Source organism: Maniola jurtina, chromosome 4 (genome assembly GCF_905333055.1).
Source record: "Maniola jurtina chromosome 4, ilManJurt1.1, whole genome shotgun sequence".
NCBI classification, from domain to species: Eukaryota; Metazoa; Arthropoda; class Insecta; order Lepidoptera; family Nymphalidae; genus Maniola; species Maniola jurtina.
In genome coordinates, this window is record NC_060032.1 from 5,102,804 (window position 1) to 5,120,387 (window position 17,584).

At 36.5% G+C, this 17,584-nt stretch overlaps 1 protein-coding gene across 4 annotated transcripts in view; it reads left to right on the forward strand.

The window, feature by feature from the left end:
• The window catches only part of LOC123864763 (serine/threonine-protein phosphatase 2A regulatory subunit B'' subunit delta-like), a 123,929-nt gene that overhangs the window by 69,528 nt on the left and 36,817 nt on the right, over positions 1 to 17,584 (forward strand). Inside the window, exons 1-2 of one of the 4 annotated variants that reach the window (XM_045905424.1) lie at positions 2,504 to 2,689; positions 4,628 to 4,700. The exons of 2 other annotated variants lie outside the window; for them this stretch is intronic. In XM_045905424.1, coding sequence (XP_045761380.1) covers positions 2,667 to 2,689; positions 4,628 to 4,700 — 96 coding nt within the window. In that variant the 5' untranslated portion in view covers positions 2,504 to 2,666. Of the gene's footprint in view, positions 1 to 2,503; positions 2,690 to 4,627; positions 4,701 to 17,584 lie in introns of those variants that run through there. One more of the 4 variants, XM_045905426.1, reaches the window with a different exon arrangement.

Below are 17,584 nucleotides of genomic sequence, written 5' to 3' on the forward strand. Positions count from 1 at the left end.
TCGTATTAGGTGTTGCGTATAATTTAGTCTAAAAATGTGCCTAAGTAGATACTCGTAAGTAAAAATAAAGATTTTCCATTTTGGCAGCTAGAGTATAATAGGTACGATACGTTAAACGTTAAAATAGTCATTTTCATATCATTGTGCAAACATTATGTGTGAGATAATCTGTCTATTAGTAATCCTTACAGCTAAGGACAACGACTAATTATATCAAGTTGACCTTTGTTATGGTGACCCAGTTGCGCAGACGCAGTTTTGCATAATACATAATTATGTAGGTAGATATTTAGGTATATTACATACTTTATTGAAAAGAGAGCACTATTATTTTTAATCAATTACCTACGGGAAGTTCTCCTCCATTCTATTCTTCTCCCTTTACAACCTCCCCACTGCCAAGAGTCACTGATAGAGATTCTTCATACAAATAAAGAGTTCTTCCCTGTCCACTTTCATCTTATTTCTTCTGATTGTAACAATTTTTATGGTCTGAATAAAAAAAAGTTTATGATTAAATCGTCTTCTATGTAGGTACACACATCATGTAGCTGTGCATGTAAAAGTTAAGTGCCAAATAATAATATACGTATTTTGCCAATTTAGGTATTTTTGGGGTAATTAATTAAGTAAAAGTTGTTCCGGATAGGTACATATTGTATACAAAATATTACAATAGGTAATATTATGCTTTCACTCATTGTCAGATAGGGACAGGGGCTTTAGGGAGATAGGGCGAAAATAAAGTTACGTTACGATTATCCTTTGTTAACTTGCAAAATGTAAAATTTTCCTCTTATTTTGTTAGCGTTTTACGAAGCTTTCGGCTCAAAAGGTCGCCGTAAAATAAAGTTCAATTCGGCTTTTAGGCTTTTATAAAGTGTAAATCTGGCATGAAGCATGTCATCGGGTGTTTGCAATGTGTCAGCGTTATTTGGTGACATTTTTAACCCCCGACCCAAAAAGAGGGGTGTTATAAGTTTGACGTGTGTATCTGTGTATCTGTGTATCTGTCTGTGGCATCGTAGCGCCTAAACGAATGAACCGATTTTAATTTAGTTTTTTTTGTTTGAAAGGTGGCTTGATCGAGAGTGTTCTTAGCTATAATCTAAAAAAATTGGTTCAGCCGTTTAAGAGTTATCAGCTCTTTTCTAGTTTTCTTATAGAAAAGAAGGTTAGGTAATAGGTAGGTTCATAATATTATGTCAATAGACAAATGTCAAGCTGTCAAGATGGACGTTGCCTAAATACATATTTATTTATTTGAAAATGATGTTTTGAAAAACTCAGATACTTTGGATCGTCGGGGGTGTTATAAATTTTTAATTTACACTTGTAAACCGAATTTCTGCTTGTTTTAAACTTTGGTTAATTTGTAGCATTCAAGCATCAATAATAACTCAACATTCAAGCTGTGGATCGAATTATCCGAGTCTTAAATTCAAAGTCACTTATGCATAAATTTTAGTTAAAGTGGCGCGAAGGGCAGGATATTTATCGTCATCATGATCAACCCCTCGCTGGCTCACTACAGAGCACAAGTCTCTTCTCAGAATGAGAAAGGGTTTGGCCACAGTTTACCACGCTGGCCAAGTTATTTTTTTTTCGTAATGTAAACAATCTTATAAGGTACATTTTCACTAGTAAAATTGTAAATTAATTACGTAAGCTTTTTTTATTCAGTAACATGCTAGCCCTTGACTGCAATTTCGCCTGGTGGTAAGTGATGATGCAGTCTAAGATGGAAACGGGCTAACCTGGAAGAAGTATGGCAGTTTTTATTAAACCCATACCCCTTTGGTTTCTACACGGCATCGTACTGCAACGCTATCGCTTGGTGCCAAGTCTTTGCTTCGCTAGCCTCCCACCAGACCAGAGTCCAGACCCTCTACTTACGTGAGTAAAAACTACAGGTGTAATCGCGGTCTTAAGTTAACAAACGTGATAATAACGTACGGGCATGAACCAATGAACCGTGCCAACTTCTAGGTACCTGCTTTGCATAAAATGTTTTCCTTTTGGATCCTTGAGTTTAATCTATTATTATCATTTTATATCGACGGTTATCGTTGTAAAAAATAACGGAACTCCAGTGTCACGATTGTTGTCTTCAGTTGGGTTCTGAAGGTCAAATGTTTCACATAAACATAAACAAGGAGCCAAAAAAAAGGTAATGATAACGGGCATTGCCCCCCCTCTAGACTCTACCTATCATGCGCACGCGCCTTATCACTACAGTGAAAATTATACACCTCATGTTGTGCAATGTCGCAGTGCGTACGTGAGTGTTTTCCGTTTCTTAATCTTGATAAGTAATAAAAATATTGCTGAACACGCGACGTGGAAGTTGAAAAATGTGATTTGTTTTTTTTTTCAATACTGTTTTTAACCGTAACCCCCAAATACTGAAAGTAGACACAAACAATTTGGGTTTGCTTAAATAATAATTGTAGTTTTGGCAAAATTTTGGCCGTACTTCCTCATATTACGGTAAATATAATCTGATATACCTATTATCACTTAACATACAAGATGCGGTCAGAAATGTAATTGGCGATTCAGTATTTGGTGATATAAGTGACGTAATGGACATGTGATCTTAATATGGATGGAACTGTTGTATATTTATATGGAAATATAGATTGATTCTATGATTCTTGTCGATAATGCTGGAGGTAGTCCTGATGGGGTAAGTTAGTATTTGATAACTGATAATTAGTTGGAAATGAAAATGACGTCATTTCTAGGTGGTATTTACTTAAAAGACATACAGAAACACATTTCACCTTGAAGGAATTGTAATAAAAAAAGTCATGTGGCTAAACTCGCCATTTTATACATATTGCGCAAACATGTGCCATCGTACAAGATTATGTACTTTTTAAATTTCAATGAATTTTTGGTACAGCTATCTATTTTTTAACTTGTTATTATTAGTGTAAATAAATGATCTTTATTTGCAAAAAAACTTACCCGCTTTTCATAGCGGCTATTATGAAATTTTTATTATTTATTGTTGTAGCGGCAATACAATATACAAATACTCTGTGAACTCTGTCTACCTATCAGATACGGTTAATAAGGTACAGCCCCCTGGCAGACAGACAGATAGACTGATAGACTCTTCGTAATAGGGTCCCGCTGGCACCCTTCAGGCACGGAACCCTCAAAACGGTTAAATGGATGAGCCGAAATCTTCATGAAAATCCTATTATTGAAGTTACCAATGAAAAGAGATTTCAGACATTGTGTTATAAAAAACCTAAAGTGAAAAAAATACCGCGGAAAATCTGCGAGGAAATCCCTTGTAAGATGCTTGAAAGGAACTCTAAACGTGGGATTTAGCGAATCACTCGGGATAAAGCTGCATTGCGCTGGTTACATCGCCTCAGCATCTATCTATTGAGACGAAAACGTTTCATATTTTGCTCTTTGCGATGTAATTATTCCTATTAAGACATCTTCCTGAGCCCATCATTAATTAAGTTTGTGGTTTAAGGATTCCTGTGGTGTCTTCTCGTCATACTCAAGTCTATCGGGGTACGGGTCTCGAGGCTATTTTAAGGAGGAAAATGCATTTGTTTTAAGGAGGAAATTTCCGGAGTATATTCCATAAAAGGGTCATAGATAGCTCTTCATGCTCTTCCAAGGAAAGTCGTAGATTTTTTCCGTAAATAAGATTTTTGGGCAAGAGTCTGTTCAACGAAAGCTGAGAGTGAATATTTAGCGTTTTTAGAAACCTGAAACTCTGCGGAATATATGAATTGCAAAATACAACAAAAATCCAACGGCAGAAAAGAAATTTTTTATCACATAATACCAGTTCTTCACTCGGTATTTTAAAATTTCGAAGGCCAAAGTCCACCATTAGGCTATCACCGCTTTAAAATTAGGTACCTAGTACGTATGTATAATATGCTATGACTCTTTTGATTTGATCAATGCTCTTGTATATCAAAGTTTATAAACATACAAGTGTCACGTAGTAAATTGCATTTTTCTTTTACGACAATGTCTCGTATTCTGAGATGAGTATGATACACCGATATCAATAAATAATGGAGCATTGTATCGCATTGTTCGTCAGTGATGCTCGTGCTCATATCAACACAAATACCCATTGTCTCAAACTGATAATATAATAACTTCATCATCAACAACCCATTACCGCGGCTCACTACTGATCAAAGGTCTCCTCTCAGAAGCAGAAAGGTTTGGCCTAGTCCACCACGCTGGCCAAGTGTGGATTGGCAGACTTCACACACCTTTGAGAACATTATGGAGAACTCTCAGGCATGCAGGTTTCCTCACGATGTTTTCCTTCACCGTTATAGAAAGTGATATTTAACTTTTTACCCCATAGGTTACCCCACTGAACATATATTTGAATTCATTTTCATGCAAAACGGCCTAAAACTGTTCTGAAATTGAGTGCAATTACACCGTTTTGTTCGCCAGCTAAGCTCCTAAATAATTAAGATCAATAAAATTAATAGATAATTCTGAAACTCTGAAAAATCGCGAAACCAAAAATTTTCCTTGCAGGCGAGTTGGCGTCCTTTAAAGTGGAACTCGCAGAACAAAAGGAAAATATAATTATTTCCACAGCGTTAAATTCAGTTTTTAGTTCCGGCTCCTGTGGACGACACTCGTATTTTAAAGTTAGTGGAACAGCAATTTTCCCGAAGCAAAAATATTGGATTAGTACAACTACGAGTAACCTCGAGAACCTTTGTGAAGTTTATCTATTCGGTATTCCTATACCAATACTATAACTCCAAACTTCAAACACTTGAGTTATTCATTTTTTTTCTCTCTCGTCTGGCTTTACAAAGATTAGCCAATGTAAAGTTTGTAGTTATTAGTAACAAGTTAGTTAAACTATACAAGTATGGACCCCGTCTGTGCCGGTACTCGCCGACATACGCACGGCACCCCCTTAGAGCGTTTTCCAGTCAGTTTTAACAAAAAAAAACATTCCAAAAAAGCAGACCACGCCCGCCAGCTAACACCAACACAGACGAAGTCAGTCTGTACTCTGTCTGAGTTTTTCATTATTACTTTATTCGTTATCTATATTTTATTTTTAAAATGACTGTGATACACATACAGATTCAAGACTGACAGGTAATGTTTTAATTTGTATGATCGGTCTAATGTCGTATTTGCACAACTCCAATTCCAAATTGCCTACTTGAAATAGCAATTTACCTGTTTTGAATACCCTTGGGGTCAAGGGTCGGCAATCGGCGTAATATTCTCTCTCATATTTGGGTTAGAATAACAAGCCCGTCGTAAAATAACGGGATCACACAAGGTCGCAGAGCATAATATAGTGCCTTCTACTTCTAAGTTCTGTCAATCTTTATATTTATAGGTACCTGCTACCTTTTTTTTACCTACCACAGTGTTTATGTTGAACTCCTACCGACTAAAAACCTCACGAAGTTCCATCCTACTGCTGACGACGGAGCACAAGGGACCGACAATGTCTCGTTACTCCGCCAGCGGATATCCGCTGCAGCAGACCCACCAATGAGACACTACGTGCCCCCAAACACCGTTAGAGACATGCTGGAACCACAGCACGCCAACCAACCCGAGGACTTACCTATTAACATATTGGCCTTGATCTCTACAACGCGGCGGCAAAATGCGCGTGAATGCGTTTCTTATTTTTCTCAGCAGAAAGTGCACGCTGTGGAAATAGGATTCAATAGATACTTATGTAAAATTTTAGATTAACGCTTCGATTCGCCTCGACTCTGCGTCAATGTGAATCGACCCTTGTAATTCGATAAACTCGTAGTTAATACCTTGTCAAGCTGCGAAATGCCGCTCTAGGGAAGCTTGAACAATTCCCACAGCCATTTTATTGCGTCCTCTATACAAAGGTTAGGTAATAGGTTATTAGGTCTGCACACACTAAATAGCCTACTTTAGTACAATTAATTAATATTATGATTTTTTTTGGGGTTCAAATTGGTAAAAATAGAATTTTTATGGTGCGAATTTCTCAGTCCGTCTGTCCGTCCGTCACAGTCGATTATTTCAGTAACTATTAAAGCTATCGACATGAAAGGAATAGTTGTAAATGTAGGTATATAATAGTGGCCCAACATCGTTGGAATCAATAGACATAAAATATGGCGGACGTAAGCCTATCTCGCAATAAATAATTGTCATCCACCTTTAAAAGTTAGCCCGCTTCCATCTTAGACATCGTCACTTTCCACCAGGGAGTCACACTTAGTAGAAATGCACCTAATATTGTAATTTTTCAAACAAAAACTTTAAAAATTCCAGAGAATTACTGGTTCACGGTATTTTATTTAGAATACTAAAACATTTTAAGCTTACTAACTTCGTCGGGTTGGTGTACTAAATACTTCACAGGCGCTAGAAACTCGTCTCTAGGGAAGTTAAGGCAATTCCCTACCGTGTTTTATTACATTTAAGGCTTTAGATGCTAAAGGACGCCAAAAGGACGTATCTAAATTCTAAGTATTTAAGTTTATAATTTAGATACAACCATGTGGCTATAAAGCAACGTGTGATAATATAACAAGCATAAAACAGAAGGGTTACTTTGCTTAACTGAAAATTCTTCTCCTTAGTAAAATTCTGTATGAGCTTAATCATGAAAGGCAAGAAGCAAGGTCTCAAAGCTCAAGTAAAGGATAAATCCGAATAGTCCAACATTAAAAAAAAATATAGGTAGGTACATAGTAAGCCATCGAGCATGTGCGTCACCTGATGATAAGTGATTACCGCTGCTTATGAATATTTGCTGCACCAGAGAAAGCGCTGATCCGTTGCAGGTTCATATAAAAACTTGTTATCCGCCCCTTGATTAGCCCCACATCATAGTAATGAGTTAGCATATTAGGTGAGTTCTACAATTTGCAGGTAGAAGTAAAGAAGTGGCCCATAACGGAAGGTGGAAGAGAATACATTTTGCTTTTTTATATGCATAAATGTTTTCAAAGTAAAAACGACGTATCAACATTAATTTAATTACAAAATGCAAAGGCAAATAGAGACACTTGCAGCGATATTATTATATTAAACTCAATTTACCTAACAACATTGCACTTCAGTATTCACAAAGCTATTCGCAGATGCAAAGCTCCCCCGTGCATTTAAAATTTAATCTTAAACAGAAGGGAGCTCAGTTCAGTTTAGCTTGAAATCTGTTTGCCGCAGTATGCAGCACGCTTTCGATTTGAACACATGTCCAATGTCCAGTGTCCACCCACACAATTATTAACAGTTTACTGTGAAAAATTCTCTAGGGACCGCTTTTCAATCACACTAATATTATAAAGGCGAAAGTTTGTATGTGTGTGTGTGTATGTTTGTTACTCCTTCACGCAAAAACCACTGGACGGATTTGGCTGAAATTCGGAATGGAGATAGATAATATCCTGGATTAGCACATAGGCTACTTTTTATCCCAGAAAATCAAAGAGCTCCCACGGGATTTCGAAAAACCTAAATCCACGCGAACGAAGTCGCGGGCGTCAGCTAGTAGTCAAATAAAATTTTATTGAGGAATTTTGTCTCCTGTTAGAATGCCATTGCCATAATGCCATGCGCAAAATCTAGGCAGATATATGAAACGTTTGAATAGACTATCCAGTGCTCAGTCCACAGCCTAATTTTTCGGTCACCTGCAACGCAAATCCTCTACGAGTTTCCACGAATGATCCTCGAAGTCAAGATAGCCGAAAAAAACCGGCCAAGTGCGAGTCGGACTTCACGCACTCGACATTTTGAACAATAAATCAAAAACTATTGTGCATAAAAATAAATAAAAATCTGTTTTAGAATGTACAGGTAAATCCCTTTCATATGATACCCCACTTGGTATAGTTATCTTACTTTGAAAATTTAAACACATTAAGTAAGAAGTACCTTATAGGTTTTCTTGACAGACACGACGGACGGATGGACAAGCAGACAGACAGACAGACAACAAATGATCCTATAAGGTTTCCGTTTTTCCTTTTGAGGTACGGAATTCTAAAAACGGCACCTCGCCGTCAAGGAAGGAAGTCATTCGTCGATATAACGAAGAGCATTTAATATAAACAAAAAATATATATGTAATGAGCCTATCATACAATAGAAAAAAACGAATAAATAGTTTTTCATGCAAAATCAACACAAGGAAAACTCAAGTATAACATCGCCTTTAATTTATTAAATCACTCATAATCAAAATCGTTAATATTCAATCGTTTTTAATTTTTAGTTTACTAAAAATTAAAAACGATTGAATATTAGCGATGTGATAAGTAGGTACTTTCCATTCCAACGACTGGCTGTGATAACTGAGTTTATAATAAATTCGCCTCTCAGGCTTCAGCCAAAACGCTTGGTTATAAAGCCATTTTACTTGATCTTTTATAACACCAGAAAGTTTCATTAAAAGTCAAGCTCCTAAAATGCTTAAGATATCATGATTAAATAAAACTCCAAGTTTATAAAAGTCTTACTTAACCCACGCTTATCTTTTACATTACAAGCCGTGTCCACGCCAATAAAAATTGCGTAGAGTTTCGTGTTTAGCGATTTTATTGTGTTGAATCATTTCGTCAGAGTTTGATGTCTTTACGTGGAAAAAGTTGAATTTTTGGGCAGAGTTCATTATTTCATCACCATTACCAACCAATAGACATCCACTTCTGGACATAGGTCTCTATTAGGGAATTCCACACGCCACAGTACGCCGTTGCAAGTCCGCCGCCTGCATTCAGCGGCTCCCAGCGACTCCCTCGATCTCATCTGTCCACCTAGTGGGGATCTTCGTACGAGGAATGCGAGGTCGCCATTTCAGCACCATGAGACCCCCAACATCTATCGGGTTTTCGAATTATATGCCCCGTGCATTGCCACTTCAGCTTTGCTACTCTGGTCCTCCTACGGATCTCCTCATTTCTGATTTGTTTACGTAAAGAATTTCCAAGCATAGCTCTCTACATTGCCCCATCCACTAAGGCTTTCTTAGGAGGCCCATATTATAATAGTTAGCAACCATGTCTATTTATTACATGGGAAAAAATATTAATGTGAACGCGGTTTCATAGTTTATATTACCTACTTAATAAAATGTTTTACCGTCCTGATTTTAATGAACCTTTTGGTTTTGATTTTATGACTAACTTTATCTAACTTAAATTTGGATTATGAAACTATGAACTGTACCATCTAATCGGTAAATTAATATAATAAAATTAATAAAATAATACCTATCTACCTACTAGAAATACAAACTTGTAAGTTATCATATTAATTTTATTATAATTAAAGCACTCTCTCTTTAAATACCGAGGAAAAGCAATTACGAAGAAGGAAAGTAAAATAAAGTTGCTACCATAGCAGAAGTAATGTTTTTAGCGTAATTGACGTTGAATTACAAGTTTTTGTACTGAAAACAGCATGAAGAAAAAGATTTCAGACTTTACTTGAGCTCTTGAGGTAACGCTTTTCCGTAGCTATTATACTTACTTGGCCAGGCGTTGAGTTGAATCGCCGTCAAAAAGCTGTGTTAAAATCATTTTCGTACTTATTTCATAGAATTTTATGTTTTTAATTCAGTAGGTAACCAATTGTATTAAAGATGATGCCCGTTATTTTGTCCGCGTAGGTTCACGTTTTAAAAATCCCATGGAGACTCCTTGAGTTTTTAGAATAAAAAATAGAAATATCGTCAAAATTGAGTCGATGTGCCTCAAAAAAGGATACCTAGTGGAAATTCTTTAATTTACCGGGGCAAAAAATAGACTTTGTCTATCTAATGTAAGTTTGTAGCGACCAAACGTTAAAATCGGTTAAACGAATAGGTTGTGAAAATCTAGCAGACATACTGATACTGACTTTCGCAAAGTAGGTATAATGTTAGTAAGGATTTTCATTAGTGATTAAGATTTAATATAAGTTGATTTGCTGCTCACGGGGGGCGACATAATCACGAACTGATTAAGCCCCGTCATAAAATAAAGAATAAATAAAAGTATATTTCTTTTGATATAATATCGTTCCATTTGTTGGATAGGTATTTCATTCTATCGTTATTATCCAGCTGATAAAATCAGGTTCATACCTAATGTTTCAATTTTGACTTCATTGTCGGTTGGAACCTGGAGCGTTTTTATGAAATACGCCCAATATATACAGACTTATCGTTGAATTAAAAAAACGTTGCTATTGGTGTTACGTTGATGTCCAAAATGTTGTGAATATCTGGATAATGATTTATGCCCGAATTGATTTAATCTGACTTATGTGAGTCCCCTGTTTTGATGTGATCAATCACATACAATACACTTCCTGAGTTATTGATAGTGGCCTGATTTATCGGTGGTGGTAGCTACTACATATATTTAAAGAGTAAGTACTAAAAGATTTTGATCATCTGCGTTTATTTTTGCTTTGGTTGGATCTTTTTATCAATGGCAGCCAACAATTTGTTAGTGTAACTTTGGATTGATAATAATTATCAACTTAATTAAAGAAAACCAGTCAAACTTAGTGCTGCATGAAAAAAATTATATTAATATTCAAAAAATACTAGTAAGTATTGTATATCTACATATTTTGCATGAGACTTTAGCTTCTTTTACTAAGGGAACATAATATAGTCGAATAATAAACAGTAACTTATAAAATGCTAATCACCAAAAAAGGACATTGCTCACAGGTGCTTTTACAGGTTATTATCGGTACGATTGCTACTAAAGTGAGTGATATAAATATTTTGCAATTCATCCCAAGTAGGTACTCGTGGAACGCTAACGGTGTCCCGGCGATATTGATTTAAAATCCCATCCCGTCTCAACGTACCTATTACGTCATGATACCCGGAAAATTTCTTGAGACCCGGGGTCCATACCTATAAATACTTGCCCGATAACCAAAAGAAATAGGGGTGAAAAGTTTAGGTGTTATAAACTAAATATAATAATCATCATCTGAATTTTTTAAGTGTCTTTATAGGTTGAACTTCATTCAGGAATAGGTACTTTGCTGAAACTTGGTAGCGCATAATTTGCCTTGAAACTATTTACCTATATTTCTACACTCTTCTACTCGTAAGAATTTCTTAAACTCAATTAGCTGAGAAGGGCTCTGTCCTTAGCCTATGTCGAACCAAAATCCTGTTCTATGAAGATGTCAAAATTTGTGTGGCTAATTCTGTTCTACACAATCTCTAAATTAAATTAATATGACAGGTGTAAATACATTGCTGTTCGTCTGTGTTGGTGTTTGCTGGCGCGCGTGCTCTGCCTTTTTGGAGTGTTTTTTTTTTTGTTAAAAGTGGCCGGGTTTTGTGTTTTACTGGTGTTTTTGGTGGTGGAACTGACTGGGAAGCGCTCTAAAGGGGCGCCCCGCGTGTATCGGCGAGCGCCGGCACAGACGAAGTCCATACTTATATAATTATGTAGTTTCCCTAACTTGTAAATAACTACAAACTTCACATTAGCTAATCTATGTAAAGCCAGACGAGAGAGAAAAAAGGTACAAGATTTACTAATTAAAATAGGGATTTGATTTCTGTTTCAGACTTTCAGAGAATTAATTGGTGTGTCTGAGATGGGATTAGGGTGTAAGAGATCCGTTTAAGGATCATTAAAACTTAGTTTAGATTTATAACGAAATACTTAGAAAATTTAATTATTGAATAATCTCAACTTAATGACGAAATCAAGTTTTACTTGATTATTAATTTTATTATTAATAAGTACATAAATGAAACCCGCAACTTCGTGATTTTATGTTTTTTTTAAATCCTCTGGGAACTCTTTGACTTCTAGAGATAAAAGCCTGCGTGCAAGGGATGCAACTTGCAAGCTATATCTGTCGTCAAAATTGGTTTAACGGATGGATCCTGAAAATGTATAATAATAATAATACACAGATACACTTTCTCATTTATATAATATCAGTATGGATTACAAATAATAACTAATTAACAATAATTTTATTGTTATGTGTTGGCACATGCCAGTCTTGATTGTCAATAGACGCAGACGACTGCATTCAAGATGGCGCTCGATCAATGGTTGCCATGGAAACGCGTCGGGACCGCTCAGCTGGCCTGAAGTATACTGAAACCATAACACCATAGCCTTATGTTGCTTTTTGCTTAACAGACAGAGACGGCTGTTCAATTTAAGGCATGTGGATAAATGAGATAGAGAGAGGAAAATTTCATTTAGCTGCAGGTTACAGGCGTGATTTCAGAAAGTTAGCCAATTGTTTTGTAGTGATTCGCAAGTGAGACAGGTAGCCAGAAGATTCTACTGTCTGTCAGTAGGTAAATCTGTTTCTATCTAATATAGGATTTATTATTAAAGACTTGGAGCTATGAATTGGCTTAGATTTATTACTAATGCATATAAATATATTAATAACTATTTGATGCCCACGACTTGGTCTGTGTGAGCTTTTTTAAAATCCCGTGGGAGCTCTTTAATTTTCCAGGATAAAAAGTAGATGTAGCCCATATTATTAGTCTCCAGGTCCTTAACTATGCAGAATAATATTAAATAAATATATCACGCCGATTGAAGGACAAACCAAGCAACAAACTCACTGTCGCATTTATAATACATAATATGAAAAGTGATTATTATTAACCAACATAAAATCAATCATAAAACAAACGCAATCTCATAATTTAATAATTTAATGTCAAATAATTAATGACAAATGTATGGACAAATGACAATGTATATTTCACTATGACAATGTTGCGGCAGTGTAAAATTAATTAATTCTGAATTCTGAAATGACGCACTTGTACATTTATTACAAGTGTAAATTAAAAATTTATAACACCCCCGACAAGTGAAGGTTACAGTAATAACTAGAAAAGAGCTGATAACTTTCAAACGGCTGAACCGATTTTCTTGAATTATGGCTAAGAACACTCTCGATCAAGCCACCTTTCAAACAAAAAAAACTAAATTAAAATCGGTTCATTAGTTTAGGAGCTACGATGCCACAGACAGATACACAGATACACACATACACACGTCAAACTTATAAGACCCCTCTATTTTGGTCGGGGGTTAATAAACGAGTTGTCAGAATATTATGTAGAGTAACGTAAGTATGTACGTACTACCTAGCTGCACAAGTTCACCGATAGTGCTTTTGACAGTAGTCAGGAATTAATTAGCCCTGGTTTTACTATGTCCGTCAATAATATCGCTATCTTCATTATATTACGCAACTCAAAATAAATGTAACACGAGTAAAAGAGATTTTTCTTATAACTTACATGATGATGAGATAAAGTCCAGTGTCCAAAAACTTTAATTAGTTCCAAGCTTAATAAACAAATGAAGTGGCTGAATGAGGAATGTTGTGGACCGGCTGTGGTGGCGCTCTTTGGAAAAGCAAGTTCAGCACACAAGTCCACAAGAGAAGTACCTATCATAACAACCTTAGGAGATGTAGAATTTACAATACAAAATGCAATTTAATAAATAAATTCAATGAATTTCTATTATTTTACGGATTTATTACGGGTAATAGCAAATTAAGCTTATATTTTACCTTGCGATGATGATAAAGCTTAATAAAGATATTTTGATGCCTTTTGTATAACGTGTGTTGTATTAATAACTAGCCGATGCCCGCGACTTCGCCCGCGTGGATTTAGGTTTTTCGAAATCCCGTGGGAACTCTTTGATTTTCCGCGATAAAAAGTAGCCTATGTGCTAATCCAGGATATTATCTATCTCCATTTCTTTCAGCCAAATCCGTCTAGTAGGTTTTGCTTGAAGGAATAACAAATATACACACACACATACACACAAACTTTCGCCTTTATAATATTAGTGTGAAGTGTGATACAACGTGCGAACGAATCTCTTTAAGAACTATTTCATTGCGCAGTCGAAATTCCAAAAAAATTCAGGCCTATCAATTATTATTGCCAGCTATCATGATTGACCTACTTAAATGTTTACAAAGTCCAAACTTCAACAAGTACTATACATAGGAGTCATTGACTTCGACATATTGAATATGAAATGAAACTATGTACCTGATTTTTTAATCTACCTGCCCGGCAAGGCCCTAAGTGAGTTGTAAACGAAACCACTAAATGAATATTAAACAACCAAAGAAACCAAATACAATTTGATCATTCCCGTTTTCCCAATATTGAAAACTTCGGCGAACCCGTTTCCAATATCACGACGATATTGCCGTAATAATCGTATTTGGGTTGGATTTGTATCGCAACAGTGTCGAATATAATAATAATCGTATCGAGTATCGAATACATATTTTGTTGATGTTCTTCCGAAAAGTAAATGCTTTATGAATGAGGTATGGGTGACTGATGATCATTCGTTTGGGCCTTGTTGTTGGTTCATTGATTACGCCGGTAAAGCAACATTAACTTATTATTATACATATATTAACTCAGCCGTGGTTATATCCATATTATAATATTATAAATACGAAAGTGTGTCTGTCTGTCTGTTATTCTATTTACGTGCCGTCTGTTTAATGGATTTTCACGATAATACAGAGATAGTTATTAGCTTGCACTTTCCTTTTTTACTCCGGAAAATTGAAGAATTTCCACGTGATATTTAAAAACCCTAATCCGCACAGGCGCAGTTGTGGACATCATCTAGCTAGTTACACATAATATACATTATACACCTGATAGTAAATACTTTTCCAAAAATTCGGTTTAGAGGAAATACTACTTACCTAACTAATAAGCAAATCCTAGTCCAATGCTGGAAACATGTTAAGGCGAGGCGAAGGAAGGCAAGGCAATTGTAAAAGATGCTCCATTTTAAACTAACAGAGCGTAAACTGTACAAGACTCCTTATTGTTAGATTCAGCGTATACATTGCACTGGGATAGACCAAATCGATTAACGACACAGTTCACAAGAGCTCTTAACTACACAATGTATGTATAACAATACATCCCACATTGAAATGCAAGCAGAGTGATCACTCAGTAATCGTTGATCTAAATCATCGTGACGCGATAGTGCTGCGTAAATTATATGGCGAAAGTTCGGCGGCTGAATTTTCGGTCCGAGTACATATTTGGTAAGCATGAGAATTGAAATTTATGAAAAACAAATCGAAAAATACGCAATGGAATAGGCAGCGTATTTTTCAGCACGTTATACGACGGAACGATAGCTACGCGCGTCGAAATTTCGGCCGCGTAACGCATTTTTAACGCCCGACCCAAAAAGAGGGGTGTTATAAGTTTGACGTGAGTATCTGTGTCTGTGTGTGTGAGTATGAGTGTCTGTGTGTGTGTGTGTGTATGTGTGTGTGTGTGTGTGTGTGTGTGTGTGTGTGTGTGTGTGAGTGTGTGTGTGTGTGTGTGTGTGTGTGTGTGTGTGTGTGTGTGTGTGTGTGTGTGTGTGTGTGTGTGTGTGTGTGTGTGTGAGTGTCTGTGGCATCGTAGCTCCTAAACTAATGAACCGATTTTAATTAAGGTTTTTTGTTTGAAAAGTGGCTTGATCGAGCGTGTTCTTAGCTATAATCCAAGAAAATCGGTTCAGCCGTTTGAAAGTTATCAGCTCTTTTCTAGTTACTGTAACCTTCACTTGTCAGGGGTGTTATAAATTTTTAATTTCATTTGTGATAATTCGCTTCTTATGCAATGCAGCATAGGTTCTGAACTTCAAGGAGTTTCAGGCCGAAATAATCACTAAGCGGAAGGTACTTACGGCGTTATGCCGAACGTTACGGCGTTAGGTAGGTGTGTAGGCCTATAGGTAACTTAAATAAGTATGAAAAAAAGACATGACTGTCCTGCCAAAAACGAATTAAAAATTCATTTTAAAAAGGTGCCATAAAGCGGCCATATTGATTTTTTTTAAGTTTAGAGCTTATTTTATTCGAGATAATTTAACGATTCTAACGATACTTCTAACATTCAAATCGATTCAAGCCTTTTAAAGTTATGGTGGAATTAAAAAACTCACACACATACAGCTGAAAACATTGCGAGCCTATTCAGCAACATTCGGCGACGTAATTTACACAGATGTGTCACTACACTAAATGCCTGTGGGTCGCAATAATAATATGCAAAAGCCAACTAAACCAACCCAAACAGTAAATACACTAACTATTAAACCATACCTGTGGATATATCTACTCTGAATGTCGCTAATGGATTGGATCTGATTCACATAACTCCGACCCATTCAATACGTGACTATGGTAGGTACTCTATACTGAATACAATATATTTTCTAGAGAATTGCCGCAGTACAATTGTCGAATGTAGGTTAGATTTCCAGAGACGCAGAATCAAACAAAATTCAAATAGTGTATTTTCGGTAGAGTTTAGTATGTATGATGCTATTGAATATAACGAAAACAATAACTGGTAAGTACTAAAACAAAGCTCGTACGATTTCAATACAACGTAAAAAAGTAAAAAAATACTGTGTGACCTTTTTTAGGGCTCCGTACCTCAATAGGAAAAACGGAAGCCTTATAGGATCATTTCGTTGTCTGTCTCTCTGTCCGTCCATCCGTCCGTCGTGTCTGTCAAGAAACCTATAGGGTACTTCCCGTTGACCTAGAATCATGAAAGGCAGGTAGGTAGATCTTATAGCACAAGTACAGGAATAATAATCTGAAAATCGCGAATTTGTGGTTACATCACTTAAAAAAAAAAAAAACGTGTTTCAATTTTCAAAGTAACATAACTATACGACGTGGGGTATCATATGAAAGGGCTTTACCTGTATATTCTAAAACAGCTTTTAATTTATTTTTATGTATAATAGTTTTTGATTTATCGTGCAAAATGTTGGAAAAATTGGAAAAATACCCGAGTACGGGACCCTCAGTGCGCGAGTCTGACTCACACATTTGCCGGTTTTTTTATTTCATTATCATCAACATCATCATTATCAACCTTTAGACGTCCACTGCTGGACATAAATTTCTTGTAGGCCTCACCGCCCGTCCCGTGTGAATCCAGCGACTCCTTGCGACTCGTTTGATGACTCATGTCCCAGCTCACGGAGTAGAAAAGACTCTGCAGAATTGCTCTCTAGAGACAGCCCATTGGCGGAGTCGTCCTTCTAAACGTATGAAGTGTCTTTCGGTTGCACCAAACATGCGTAATAAATACATGAGTATGTAGATTGTTGGCTGCGGTATTACCATCATACTGCACATAATATAAATATATTGTAGCAAAATACTAAGCGTTTCTCACGATATACCGTGTACTGAGTGTACATGATTCGCAATGGGTTGGGCTATAATTATAGCATGGGATAGCCGTCGTCGTCGGCGTGAACGCGGGCGCGTTGTATAAATAGTCGCGCGCGCATCGCTCGCGCACGCCATATTGGGAAACGGCAATGGCCGTTATACGAGGCAATAATGGTCCCAGGGGTATGATTGACAGTTACATTGTTACATTTGCAATCATCTTAAGCCTCAATAGGTCAACCGGTAGAGGAGTGGACTGAAAACCGAAAGGTCGACGATGGTTCAAACCCCGCCCGTTGCGCTATTGTCGTACCTACTCCTAGCACAAGCCTGACGCTTGGAG